The sequence below is a fragment of the Takifugu flavidus genome, chromosome 4, assembly GCF_003711565.1.
Source record: "Takifugu flavidus isolate HTHZ2018 chromosome 4, ASM371156v2, whole genome shotgun sequence".
Taxonomy (NCBI): domain Eukaryota; kingdom Metazoa; phylum Chordata; class Actinopteri; order Tetraodontiformes; family Tetraodontidae; genus Takifugu; species Takifugu flavidus.
Window position 1 is genome coordinate 16,072,711 of NC_079523.1, and position 14,355 is coordinate 16,087,065.

The window sequence follows — 14,355 nt, forward strand, 5'->3', positions numbered from 1 at the left end:
AGATCCCCTCAACACCATGACTGCACCTAGAAATTCTGTCCATAAAAATTATGAACAGAATCGGTGACAAAGGGCAGCCCTGGCGGAGGCCAACCCTCACCGGAAACGAGTTCGACTTACTGCCAGCAATTCGGACCAAACTCTGGCACCGATCGTACAGGGAGCGGACAGCCCGTATCAGCGGGCCCGACACCCCATACTCTCGGAGGACCCCCCACAGGACCCCCCGAGGGACACGGTCGAATGCCTTCTCCAAGTCCACAAAACACATGTGGACTGGTTGGGCAAACTCCCATGCACCCTCGAAGACCCTGCTGAGGGTGTAGAGCTGGTCCACTGTTCCACGCCCAGGACGAAAACCACATTGCTCCTCCTGAATCCGAGGTTCGACTATCCGGCGGACCCTCCTCTCCAGTACCCCTGAATAGACCTTACCAGGGAGGCTGAGGAGTGTGATCCCCCTATAGTTGGAACACACCCTCCGGTCCCCCTTCTTAAAAAGAGGGACTACCACCCCGGTCTGCCAATCCAGCGGCACTGCCCCCGATGTCCACGCGATGTTGCAGAGTCGAGTCAACCACGACAGCCCTACAACATCCAGAGCCTTAAGGGACTCTGGGCGGATCTCATCCACCCCCGGGGCCTTGCCACCGAGGAGTTTTTTAACTACCTCGGCAACTTCAGCCCCGGAGATACAAGAGCCCATCTCCAGGTCCCCAGGCCCTACTTCCTCACTGGAAGGCGTGTTGGTGGGATTGAGGAGGTCCTCGAAGTATTCCTTCCACCGATCCACAACATCCCGAGTTGAGGTCAGCAGCACACCATCACCACTATACACAGTGTTGACAGTGCACTGCTTTCCCCTCCTCAGACGCCGGATGGTGGTCCAGAACCTTTTCGAGGCCGTCCGAAAGTCGTTCTCCATGGCCTCACCGAACTCTTCCCATGCCCGAGTTTTTGCCTCGGCAACCGCCGTAGCTGCACTCCGCTTGGCACGCCGGTACCCATCTGCTGCCTCAGGAGTCCCACAGGCCAGTAAGGCCCGATACGACTCCTTCTTCAGCTTGACGGCATCCCTCACCGCTGGTGTCCACCAGCGGGTTCGGGCATTGCCGCCACGACAGGCACCAACCACCTTGCGGCCACAGCACCGGTCAGCTGCCTCAACAATGGAGGCACGGAACACGGTCCACTCGGACTCAATGTCCCCCGCCTCCCCCGGGACATGGTCAAAGCTCTCCCGGAGGCGTGAGTTGAAGCTTCTTCTGACAGGGGACTCTGCCAGGCGTTCCCAGCAGACCCTCACAACACGTTTGGGCCTGCCAGGTCTGTCCGGCATCCTTCCCCACCATCGGAGCCAACTCACCACCAGGTGGTGATCAGTTGACAGCTCCGCCCCTCTCTTCACCCGAGTGTCCAGTACATGCGGCCGCAAATCCGATGACACAACCACAAAGTCGATCATCGATCTGCGGCCTAAGGCGTCCTGGTGCCAAGTGCACATGTGGACGCCTTTATGTCTGAACAAGGTGTTCGTTATGGACAATCTGAGACGAGCACAGAAGTCCAATAACAAAACACCACTCGGGTTCAGATCAGGGGGGCCGTTCTTCCCAATCACACCTCTCCAGGTCACACTGTCATTGCCAACGTGAGCATTGAAGTCACCCAGGAGGACGAGGGAGCCCCCAGAAGGGGCACTCTCCAGCACTCCCTCTAAGGACTCCAAAAAGGGTGGATACGCTGAACTGCTGTTTGGACCATAGGCACAAACAACAGTCAGGATCCGTCCCCCCACCCGAAGGCGAAGGGAGGCTACCCTCTCATCCACCGGGGTAAACTCCAATACACAGGCACTGAGCTGGGGAGCAACCAGAATTGCCACCCCTGCCCGTCGCCTCTCGCCATCGGCAACTCCAGAGTGGTAGAGAGTCCAACCCCTCTCAAGAAGACTGGTTCCAGAGCCCTTGCCGTGCGTCGAGGTGAGGCCAACTATATCTAGTCGGAACTTCTCAACCTCGCGCACCAACTCAGGCTCCTTTCCCACCAGAGAGGTGACATTCCATGTCCCTAGAGCCAGTTTGTGCAGCCGGGAATCAGACCGCCAAGGTCCCTGCCTCCGGCTGCTACCCAAAACACAATGCACCCGACCCCCTTGGCCCCTCCTGCAGGTGGTGAGCCCACGGGAAGGGGGTTCCATGTTGCCTCTTCGGGCTGCGCCCGGCCGGACTCCATGGGCAGAGGTCCGGCCACCAGGCGCTCGCCAACGTGCCCCACCCCCAGGCCTGGCTCCAGGAGGGGGCCCCGGTGACCCGCATCCGGGCAAGGGAAACTTGGCACCAATGTTGTTCAGCATCATTAGGGGGTCCTGGGCTACGCTTTGTCTGGCAGCTTTTCTGTTTCGGCCAACTTCGAGGAAACTAAAGCTGTCCCGTTCAGATTTACATCACTTGATCACATTGGAAACCCGTCAGCATGGACTCCAAACCCATGTGGGGGGGAAGGGACAGAACACAATAAGTGTTCCTCTACCTAAACCCAAAAATGATTGGGTCAGACATCAAAATGACAACAAAGACGGGTGCACTAGCCATTAGCACACAGACATGGCTTCACCTGATTGTGCAGCAAAGATGAAAAACAAAACAGGTCTTGCATCTTGTATGTCGGGTTACTGTGTCTGGCCTTGACTCTTGTTTGAACTCTACCACAGTCTGAGCCCAGTGTACAACTCTGCTTGTTTACTGGGACCAGCTGACAGCAGGCTCAGGAGCCCATCCTGGTCTAATCCTATTTTCAAATCGAAACACTCTGGGTCTGCTTTCTGTGCAGCGAGATGCAGCAAAGCCTGACAACCAGGTGAGCCCTATCTTTTTCATCTATCATGGAACTGAAAACAAGTCATTCACAAATTAAGATTGTTTTGGGAACTACAGCACCATCTCAGCAATGGTGGAGAACCACTGAATCCTAAACACGGTAGTGGCACACCTTTGTCATGGATAACACAGGAAGAAATGCTGACGATGTTGCTTTTAGGTTAAATGCTAATGATCAATAGCTGGTAGGCTCGTTATTTTTTTTAACCAGGGGTGGCCAAGGTGGGCTGAGGGGAGGACCACAGTCTCCATTCATGAGGCACCCTTAAAGACATAGCTTTAGTTGGCAGTTAAGATTAAGATTAATGATGCCTTTTTAATGAGTCTGTTGGCATCCTTTGCTTTAATGCCTGCTCCCCAGCACACTACAGCAAAGAAGATGGTGCTAGCCATGACAGACTGATAGAACATGTGGAGCATCCTGCTGCAAACACTGAAGGACCTGAGTCTCCTGAGGAAATAGAGTCTGCTCATGGCATTCTTGTAAACAGCATCGGTCTTTGTGGACCACTCCAGTTTATTGTCCAGCTGAACACCCAGGAACCTGTAAGATGGGACTATTTCCACATCTTTCCCACTAATGCAGACTGGGGAGGGAGGGGACTTGCTTTTACTGAAATCCACCACCATCTCCTTCGTCTTGGTCACGTTAAGCTGCAGAAGGTTCTCCCTCCTCCACCGAACAAAACTCTCCACAAGGTCCCTGTATTCATCCTCTTGTCCACTCTCCACACATCCGACTATGACTGTGTCATCCGAGTACCTCCGGAGGTGACATGTCTCAGAGTGGTACTGGAAGTCAGCTGTGTAGGTGGTGACAGAAAGGGGGAGAGCACAGTTCCTTGGGGAGCTCCTGTGTTGCTCATCAGGGGGTCAGACACACAGCTCCGCAGTCTCACAAACTGTGGTCGACCTGTCAGGTAGTCCTCGATCCAAGAAACAAGGGGAGCATCCATCTGCATGTTCTCCAACTTAGCCCTCAGCAGTCTTGCCTGGATGGTGATGAAGGCAAAAGAGAAGTCAAAGAACATGACCCGCACTGTGGTGCTTAGTCTGTCCAAGGAGGAGTAAGCCCTCTGTAGCAAGTATATCACTGCGTCATCAACCCCCACCTTGGGTTGATAGGCAAACTGCAGAGGGTCTTGAAAGGGGCTCATCAGAGTGCTGAGGTGTGTCAGCACCAGCCGCTCCATGACCTTCATAATGTGGGAGGTCAGTGCTATTGGCCTGTAGTCACTCAGTGCCACAGGATGGGTCTTCTTCGGCACCGGGACAAGGCAGGATGTCTTCCAAAGCACTGGGATCCTCTGAAGATGAAGGCTCTGGTTGAACAGGTGCTGCAGTATTCCACACAGCTGCCTGGAGCAGTTCTTCAGCACTTGTGGGCTGATGCCGTCCAGTCCGGCAGCCTTTCTCTGGTTGAGCCTCTCCAGCTCTCTCCTCACCTGGCTAGATGTGAAGGATAGTCCTGTCGGGGGGATGGGTGACCTGTTGGAATCTATGTAGGGTGTCAGCAGGGGGGAGGGGGAAGAAGTTGGCAGAGGTGTTCAGGGCTCTGGGAGGTGTGAAGGGGACCCATTGTGATCCAGAGGAATATTGGGACAGCTGGGGGAGGGGGAGCTAGAATCAAACCTGTTAAAAAACTGGTTCAACTCATTAGCTTGGTCCACGTTCCCATCGGCTGAGCGTATTCCTTTCTTCTGGAAGCCAGTGATTGTCCTCATCCCACTCCAAACATCCCTGGTCTGGTTCCTCTCCAGTCTCTCCTCCAGCTTCTTCCTATAGGCGTCCTTGCTCTCCTTCAGACTGCGTTTCAGTTCCCTTTGTACTCTCCTGAGCTCAGCCGGGTCCCCAGCAGTGAAGGCCCCCTTCTTCTTGTTCAAAAGGGCCTTCAGGTCACTTGTCACCCATGGTTTGTTGTTTGGGTAACAGCATACCTTCGTGGTGGGGAGGCTCCGGGATGTTTAGTCTGCAGGTCAGCCGTGACAGAGTGAATAACATCACAGGCCGTGTTCGCTTTACCGGTCGGAGGAATATAAACAGTGATGGCGATGACATTTGTAAACTCTCGTGGCAAATAGTATGGACGGAGTCCGATAGCAGTAAGTTCCACGTCGGGACTGCACACACGATCCTTGACGTGAATATGCTCCGGGTTGCACCACCTGTTGCTAATGAACACGGCAAGTCCCCATTCTTTCTTCTTACCGGCCGCGGTGGTGTCTCGGTCCGCTCGCACAGTGCTGAAGCCAGCGATCGTCACATTAGAGTCTGGCATCAGTCCATGGAGCCGTGTCTCCGTGAAACACATGATACTGGCCTCTCTGTACTCCCGCTGTGTCCGTGTGAGCGCCTCCAGCTCGTCCATCTTATTTGCCAGGGACCTGACATTCCCCGTTATGACCGCGGGGACGCAGGGTTTAAAACATCACCTCTTCATCCTCTGTTTAACTCCAGCCTTAGTCCCTCATTGTTTCCTCCTCAGCTCCTTCGGGATTTGGGGCTTCTCTCCGACCACGAAGGATGGTGGTCTTAGAGCCATCAGCTGTTCTCGGCTAATCTCCAGGTGGTGGACACTGTGGAGTGATCAGCCCGCGCTCATACCCACACTGACAGTGGTTATTTATTCACTGCTCTTCATTTTTAAGCATGCATCCAAAAAAGTATTCTGGAGGCAGACTGACCTTTCCTCATTTGCAAGAGCGATGCTGAAATGAAGCAAGTGTGAGGCAACTTTTGAACTGTGATGATGCCTCCTTCTGCATCTCCATTTAAATGATTTCAGCAGCTCTGCATGTCCAGACTGAGGTTAAGACCAGAGAATATTGTAGTCAGAACACAACAACAATCAATTTGTAGGTTTTTGGGAAGCTTACACTGAACACGCTGCTTTTACATGATTCTGAGCAGAATCGGGAAAAAATGAGAGAAAAAAAACGCGTGTGCTCTGCGTCAATGTGCACATGTTTTATGGTTGAGAAAATTGTCCTTGTGACACCAGAGTTACACCGAGCTGTCGTCTCCACCGCTGCCCTCCTGCTGAGAGGCCACTTCACGGTTGCACCAGAAGGATCCATGTGCCTCACTTTTCTGTTGTTTTCTTTTCTTTTCATTCTGTTGGGCACCCACCTACATTCCTTCATTTGGATGTCAGCTCTTGTTTTTGTGTTATTGTTGTTTGTACTACCTGAGGTCAGACTGTTGGAACCAGTTTAGGAACCAGGTATCACCCCAACTGAACAAGGACGGGGATGCCCAGAGGCTCCCTCCCCACCCCCCGTGTTGCTCCTTCTCTCTTTCTCTGTCTATCTCCCTCCCTCTCTCTTGCTTCCTCTGTCTCTCTCCCCCCCCCCCCCCCCCCCCCCCCCCCCCCCCCCGCCTCTCTCTCTATCTCTGGTACAGGTGTGTACTTCTTCCAAACATGTACCTCTCAGCCACTTGATGTCTGGTTGGATTCTGTGCAGAACATACCTGTAGCTATAAAAATTGTTAAAACAGTCATTTTAAGAGTGTTCGCGTGTGTTTCACTATGTGATTCCCACTGAAGCTGCAGAGAGTTTCTCTGTTTTTGTGAAGGGGCAGCAAAATGATTGACAACTAGACTGGACCTGGTCAGTCTAGTGGAACGGTGCATCAGCACAGCACGGTCCAACAGCCACAGGCGAACACACACACACAGATGCACACGCAAAAGCACAGTCACACACAAAAGCACACAGTCACACACAGGAAATCACAGGCTGAAACACATGAGCAGAGAGGTTTCCAGACCACACAAACACTAGTGGGACCTCTTCTCACCTCAGCTTGTCACATTTCTAGGGGCCAACAAACACACACACACACACACACACACACAGACACACAGAGAGACACAGACACACACGCACACACACACAGCTAAAATGAACTCTTGACAATTACATCCAACCACTCCCCCACTCTGTCACAAAGCCAGCTACATTATTACTAATGCTTCTCTCTCTCTCTCTCTCTCTCTCTCTCTTACACACACACACACACACACTAACATACATGGAGCTAAGAGTGTCTGTTTCTCTCGCATCATCTAGAGGTATATCCTGCAGGTACTGCAGCATCAAACACAGAACTGAGATGCAGACAGTGACCTTCTATAATCAGACATCAGGTTTTAAATCAGTGGGTAATTAAACAGCCTGTTACACCTCACAGCCTTGTTTAACGCTCTCAGTATTTTGTGAGTAATCTACTGGTGTTAAACCTTTACACACACATTGGTGGTAGCTCAGTCTGTTGGAGGCTGCGCTGAGAAGTGGAGGGTTCTCAGTTTGAGCCAAACAAAACATGGAAGGTGTTCTGGTAGTAGGGGAAGGTGTTAGAACACCTTCAGAGCACTGCCGAGGTACCCTTGAGCAAGGTACCAAACCTACAAATGCAAATTCTGAAAGGTTCTGTACCCCCCGTGATCCTGAAAGGGGTAAAGCGGTAAAAGTATATGGTACACACAGAGAAGAGGGGCTTCTCCATTTCATTCTTTTACATTTCGGTTTCTCTCATAAGATGCGTTAATATATATGCAAAAAAATGGTTATAAAACTGGATGTTTCTCTCTCAGATTTTTTAAACTCTTTTTTAAACTCAGGACGCAGAGCAATGACGAGGCCCTTAAACTGAACGTACCTATGTTGAAAAATGGCAAAATGGAGACGGGGAGAGTCAGAGGCTGATCAATACCTTAGCTCTGGTTTATCACTCTCAAATTAAAGGAGCTCAACCTCTGTTCCACAGTCACAAACACAAATGAGCAGCAAGGTGAAGAATTATAAATCTGTCTTCCACAAGTGACAATAGACTGGATGAGATCTTCTTAATGAAATTTGGCTAAAATGGAACGAGTCGTTTTAAAATGGTCTTTTCGGGCGAAAAACCAAATCCAATGGAACCTGCCTCAGCAGTTCCTTTTGATGTATTTCAGACTGCTGTCAATGTAATGCTGTAAATATTCACTCATGCGAGGTGTTTTGAGTGGTGCACCTGTCTGCACAGTTAACCACCAAGATCATTTAAATTCTTAATCTTAATTTATTACAGGTTCATTAAAGAACTATTTCAGGTAATATTATAAAGTGGCTCCTTCCTTGAACAAAGAGGAAGGAGCAGTTTTGCAGTTATGCCTGCAGGAACTCTCATGCACAGATGCACATGTTCAGAGTGAGAGGTGGGGTCTGCACTTTTGGGATGTGGGGCCTGATCAGAGAGGAGTCGGCTCATTTGATCAAACCTCCTGATTAACATAGACACTGCAATACAACCAAGGATGCATCTACATAACACAAAAAGACACACAGCTGGCCCACGGCTGTCTCTGTCCTCAGAGAGCCATGCATGACAGTGGCATCAACAAAGCCAACCAATTAACCAGCACTTACATCTCTTTAGTGAGGACAAAATGTGTTGTGTGTGTGTGTGTATGGGTGTGTGTTTATGTGTCTGTGTCTGAAGGTTAATGGAGCCTCAAGAGGGATATGATAAGAGCTGTCTCCTTGCACAAACGGTAAAATTAAAGGAATTCATTTTTTTAATTTATTTTTGCTGTTTCTCTTTTTCTTCCTTGAAATGGCAACTGTTACCATTTAAGGGTCCTATTACCGAACTCATTTTGAATGCTAAGTGAGTGGAGCTATCATCACATGCAGAAAGCAGGAGCTGATATTTATGCCAGAGATAAACTTCTATCAGTGCACGTAGATGGCGAATCCCAGACCTGATCAACTTGAATATATTATATCTATATTCTCATCGCAGCTGGTTGGGACGCAGCATCTTTGTGTCAAAGGACCAAGAGAAATCATAGAGCTGAGCTCTGCTCAGGCGTAAAGAACACAATATGCCACGGGGCCCTGATTGTGTCCAGACCATGGGAACTATGGCGACCATGCAGGTGGAGTGCAATGTAGTTAACATCTTTACAGTTCTGATTAGCAGAGACAGGAGGACCAGTTGCATCGGACGGGATGCCGAAAATATTCCTTCTCTAGGGTGTTGCACCCTTTTTTGGGTCCAACTTTGGCAGGAGTTTGTGCTGAGTCCCAAGGGACAGCAAGAGGGATGACGGCAAAGGTACGCAAGCACAGTACCAGCTGCCATTTCTACCACTCTTGTCTTGCTTCACCCACTCCCTGTGAGCTTGTGCACGTCATGTCGTCAAGCACGATACACCGCAGAAAACACACCATGTTTTTCTTCCTAGACTACAGATGTGGAGAGGCTGCTACTCTTGGGTCATGGGCCAAGTGACACAAGGCCTGCGGCTCTTTAGGTGCTGTTCTGGGCTCTTTGGTGTCCTCGTTGAAGCATTACTTATGTCCTCTCCTGAAAAGCTTCAGCATGTTCCAACCCTCTCCTGAATTTTGTTACATGCCTGCTCTTTCTTTCTTCTGGGATGGCAGCGAACTGCGGCTCAAGAATTTGACCATTTGAGTCCTTTGCTCCTTTAAAAATTGATGGCCGTGTTAACTAATACCAAAATCAGTTTGATGAGGTGTCAATGACCATCCCCAGTTGTCAACTTAAAAGCCATTTGCTGGTTCTTAAACTTGCTCCTCTGTGCGGATGAAACTGTGTAAAATCAGCTGCATATTTTCATGAAGAAATTAATATGTATGAGGGAAACAGACTTAGGATGCCTTATCTCGCCACCCCCCACCCCCCTCGCAGCCCCATAATATCCTACGTTTCAGCTTGCCCCCCCACCACCATCAACACAATCCCTTCACACCTTCTCCCAGTTACGCTTCTCATGTGTCACTTCTGGCCTTTATCCTCTTTGCCAAACATTCTCTTCTGTCTCTCACCTTTTCTGTTGCCTCCTCTTCATCGTCATCATCCTATCCTGTTTTCCACTCAGTTGTCTTCCTTTTACCCTCAGATGGACCAAACAACAACACACATTTTCCACTACTTTTCTCACATATTCTTCTTGTTTCTTATCTTTTATCAGTGGGTGGCCTGACTCTTAATTGAAATGGTAATGACTGGCTGAGTGTAAGCAGGCTGATATCAGCATCTTCTGCTTTGATTGGCACACTTTCATTTTGAAACAAGGTACTTCTCCCCCAGACCAACCAAAATGTCTCTCACTGTATACATCTTGCGAGTGAGCCTTCCCACAGAGGCACACGTAAATAGAATTTAGCCACTCTGAGAATAAAGTGAAGGATTCTCATATATCATCTAATATCTTCTATACCTCTTCTCTCAGCTAAACTTCATAACTCTCTTTATTACCTTCATCCCTCCACCCACAATGATTTGTCGCATTCCCTCTATTCTTCCTCTGCCTCCCCCCACCCCCAATTTTACCCGCTCCTCTTATGCTGCTGATGCGGCCGACTGACCGTCTTCTTGCCAAACATCTTCCATTAAATATTCATAATTACTTTGAAACCCGGCTAATCTACATTTAGACCTTACGTACTAATTGTCCCTTTTTAATTTGAGGACGGGAAACTTGAATGCACTTTCTGGAAAGAGGAGTGTTCTACTACTTATGCATGTATGTATGCATGCATGTATGTATGTATGTATGTATGTATGTATGTATGTATGTATGTATGTATGTATGTATGTATGTATGTATGTATGTATGTATGTATGTATGTATGTATGTGTGTGTGTGTATGTGTGTGTATGTGTGTGTGTACGTGTGTGGGGGGGTGGGGGAGTGCGTGCAGGCGTGCGTGCATGTGTGTGTATGTATTGTCTGTCATTCTATTGATGATGGTAAAAGATTTCATTGTGCTGTATTAAGTTAATCTTCTAGAATGCAGGAGGATCCACTTTTTTAAGGTTGGGGATGCATTTATCAGTTTATATGTCATAACATTTGCACTTTACTGCATTTTTAATCTTATTTGTGGTTAATGTACAGTCACTAGATAAGGCTGCTGTTGCCATAAATAGATGTTTTGCATCTTGTCTTTCAATCCGATGTGCATTTAAAGCCTCAGTTTCTTCTCGGTTCGGCTAACAAAAATCCCCTCGGCGGACACTCCTGTCAGTCTCAAAACAGATTCTACCACTGCCGACCTGTTGTTTAACTCCTGTGGGTAAATAAAATTGTTGTGCTTTCAGGCAATAACTTTGAGAACTCACAGGCGCTTCCATAAAACTAGCCCTAACATCTGGATCAAAGCCTGGAGACAGGCTAATGACAGCTAACATGTGTCCCCAATTTCTGCCAAACTGTCTCCTCTGAGTTTAATATTTCATCTGTCATTCAGACCTTCAAGAAAAGAAGACACATTCATTTGCATGTGCATGAGTTCCGCATGGTCTTCATTCATAAAGATCATGACACATTGATCTGAATGTCTTTGTCCCTTGACTTATATGAGGAGTGTGCATAAAACATCAGACACTGATGGAACACCCCAATACAGGCCAATAGAACAAACACACACCCAGAATGGACAGAACACCAAACAGAATAGATCCTGAAATATTCCTCCCTCTTCTCTCTCTTTCTCTTCCTCTCTCTCGCTTAATCTGGACTCATTTCTTTTTCCTGGCCTCTACCTATTTACACTGTGTAGGTGATTCTGCAAATAGATATATGTTGTTGATCTGGTTCACTGACTGAAACGTTTAATATATTTAAAATAGTCTTTTCCTTTTTCTGGGGGAAAAAAACGTCTTCCTGATGCTTTTACAGCTAAATGTATATTAAAACAACCTTCATGGGTATGTTTTTAACCAAGCAGATTAGAGTTAATGTTATTGGAGTCATTCATTTTACAGTTTCCACGTAGCTCTGGTTTACTTTGTTGTGCTGGTGTCAGGAGGAGCTGATGGACAGACGCGGCGTGTCTTTATCGCCCTCTAACGGTCAGTGGGCAAATTTGCAGCCGCGCACATACGCGACTCTTGCTCTGACTTGCAGCAGACTGCTGTAAAGGATTAAAAAACAACAGAAAACCTCCAACTCTGGCATTTGAAAAGTATTTGAAAAGTAAATGAATTCTGTTTCACTCTGATTAAATATGGTCTTTTCCGATTAGTGGGGTCTGTTTTTAATACCCGACTTTTAAACTATTCTCTCGCATTCGTTTATCGGACCTCTGCGATCGCTCACAACTCTTTTTAAATCCTCTGCTCTGCTGCAGCATTATCACCGAGGGAAGGAGCAGAGCGACGGAGAGAAGACCCCGTGTTTGCAGCCAATATTCCCTTCAAAGTAGCTCTTTTTGCTGCCTTAACAGGTCATGAATACCAAGCAGAAGGTGTTGAAGGAGCTGCGGACGCAACCACGACGGGCTGCCGCTGCCGGCTGCTGAGAGCCCCGTTTGACCTGATCCTGTCTTTATTATTCCATGGGATGTCCGTGATGCGGTGTTCCAGGCGTATTCATGCCAACGGGGTAGTTACACTATGGGTTTTATCTAACGCTTCAAGGTTTTGGAGGGGGTTTTTTTGGGGAGGGGAGGGGGGGCGGGGGGGGTTGCTACAAATGTCCAAAACATCCAAATTATCGCGCTTGTGTTGGGACTTCTATTTGGAACTTTTTGATTGATTGAAATGGAAATAGTACAAAATCGCGAGCTCTTGGTCGCGTATCAAGTGCGACATGTGCGGACTCATAACCACTTTACAGAGACAATCCCGCGGGCCGTCAGAAGATCCCGTAACGCCAGGTTCACACTGGACGCGAAAGCGCCTCAAAGCACGGCGCCACGAAAATCGCGCAGGAGCCGGAGTCCTCTCGTTCACACCAGACGCGAGTTTCTCCGCGCGGGTCGACAGGAGATCCGCTCCTCAGCTGCTGTCCACTGTTTTTGTGGTCTGTAGATATTGAGCTGAAACACTAAAAGCTTAAATAAATGTTTTTCTAATCTTCATTTTTATTATTTATTTCATTTATCTTCCAGTTTCCCAGTGCAGTCTCTCATTGGTTTGTGGCTCTGTTTGCATACTGACTACTATATAAACGCACACAAAATAATTAATCGTGTTGTTGATCTAGGACCTAGATCAACAACGCGATTCTAAGTGTTTCCTTTTGAAAATTATTTGTTTATTATTAAAATTAATCATTTTTTATTTTGAAAATTTCCAGGATTCGTTCTGTTCTTTTCTTTTTTTTTTACTTCCTGCCAGGCGACTCGATCGCTTGCGGCTCGCGCACAATATAGTCCAAAGATATCGCAACACAGCGCGCGCCGATCGTAGCCAATCGTAGCTTCGCGTTTGGCTTGAACGACAAATCTGATAACAAGCTCCGAAACGAAAATCGCACCGCTTTGCAGCATAGGCGTTGCTGCCGCGTCCGGTGTGGAATTAATTCGTTATTCGGTTCTGGTAGAAGAATCTCGTCGGTGGTCTGATTTATTAGAGAATTTATGTGAGTTCAGGTGCGCATCTGAAAAGCAAACGGAGGAATATGACCAATTGCAGAAATATCTGGGGAGGAATATATAATAAAGAGAAACCTTTCCCTTTGCGACATTTACTATGTTGTGCGCATTAATCAACTACCGCGCAGAAGGTGACAAGACGCCCTGGTACGATCGTGTCTGGTTCACACCCAATTGTATCCTGAGTGGAAACATCACACAAGTCACTTGTTAACCCGCAGCATCACGAATTAAATTACAAGTAGATGTCCAAAAGTCCAAATTTCCAATGTGCAAAATATGAGCGCTACATCGAACGGCAACTTATTGCGATACTATCACCTTTATTCGGTAAAGGGATTTTATTCAAACGTGACGAAAAATGCCTCCTCGTAATTATAAAAAAAAAGTTTTCATATTCCTACGCACGCACACAGCTGAGCAAGAGAATAAAATGTATCTAAAATTTAACGTGAACTAAACTGAGAGAAAAGGTTAGAGGAGGTCTAGAAATATTTAAAGTTTATCTCTAAACACATTTAGCCTATCTGGAGATATTAACACTTTAACTTGAAATACATGAGCAAAAGTAAGAAAGATCAAAGACTTTACCTGGGTACGACTGCCCGTCAATACGTCCCAAAAGTATAAAGTAGATGACAGCTGCAGGCAGAGCGACAGAATAGCTCCTTTTCTCCATGTTCGCTCCTCTTTGAATTCTTTGGTTGTCTTGATGGTTATTTCACATAGTCCCGACTGGTTCTGAACTGGTTTTAAACTTAGCTTTGCCACAGCAACAGGAACCGCAGTGATACAATCTTCGCATTGGCAAGAAACACAAGAACACTCAAGTTTTAAACAAATGAACACCAGCTCTCTCCTCCTCTCTTCTTTCATCTCCTCCCCTTTCCTCCAAGGTCCGAAAAGAGCGTGCCTGTACGCGCGCTCGCGTTCGTACAGTGTGTATGTGAGAGGGAGGGGTGTACGTGGACGGTCTCTGAAGTGGATTGGAAGAGAATGTGATGCAGTGCGTCCTTTACTGAAGTAAATTAGCAGTGCCATTGGGCCCGCAACTTCCGGTGGGGAGGTTTCAAAATACAGAT

General features: G+C 47.8%; 1 protein-coding gene across 12 annotated transcripts in view; it reads right to left on the minus strand.

Annotated features, from left to right (window-relative positions):
* ptprt (protein tyrosine phosphatase receptor type T) overlaps window positions 1–14,253 on the minus strand; it is a 131,513-nt gene extending 117,260 nt beyond the window's left edge. For 6 of the 12 annotated variants that reach the window (XM_057028865.1, XM_057028863.1, XM_057028862.1 and 3 more), the window contains exon 1: window positions 13,865–14,252. In XM_057028865.1, coding sequence (XP_056884845.1) covers window positions 13,865–13,952 — 88 coding nt within the window. In that variant the 5' untranslated portion in view covers window positions 13,953–14,252. Of the gene's footprint in view, window positions 1–13,864 lie in introns of all 12 variants that reach the window. The other 6 variants (XM_057028858.1, XM_057028856.1, XM_057028855.1 and 3 more) reach the window with 2 other exon arrangements.
* Window positions 14,254–14,355: the final 102 nt, after the last annotated feature.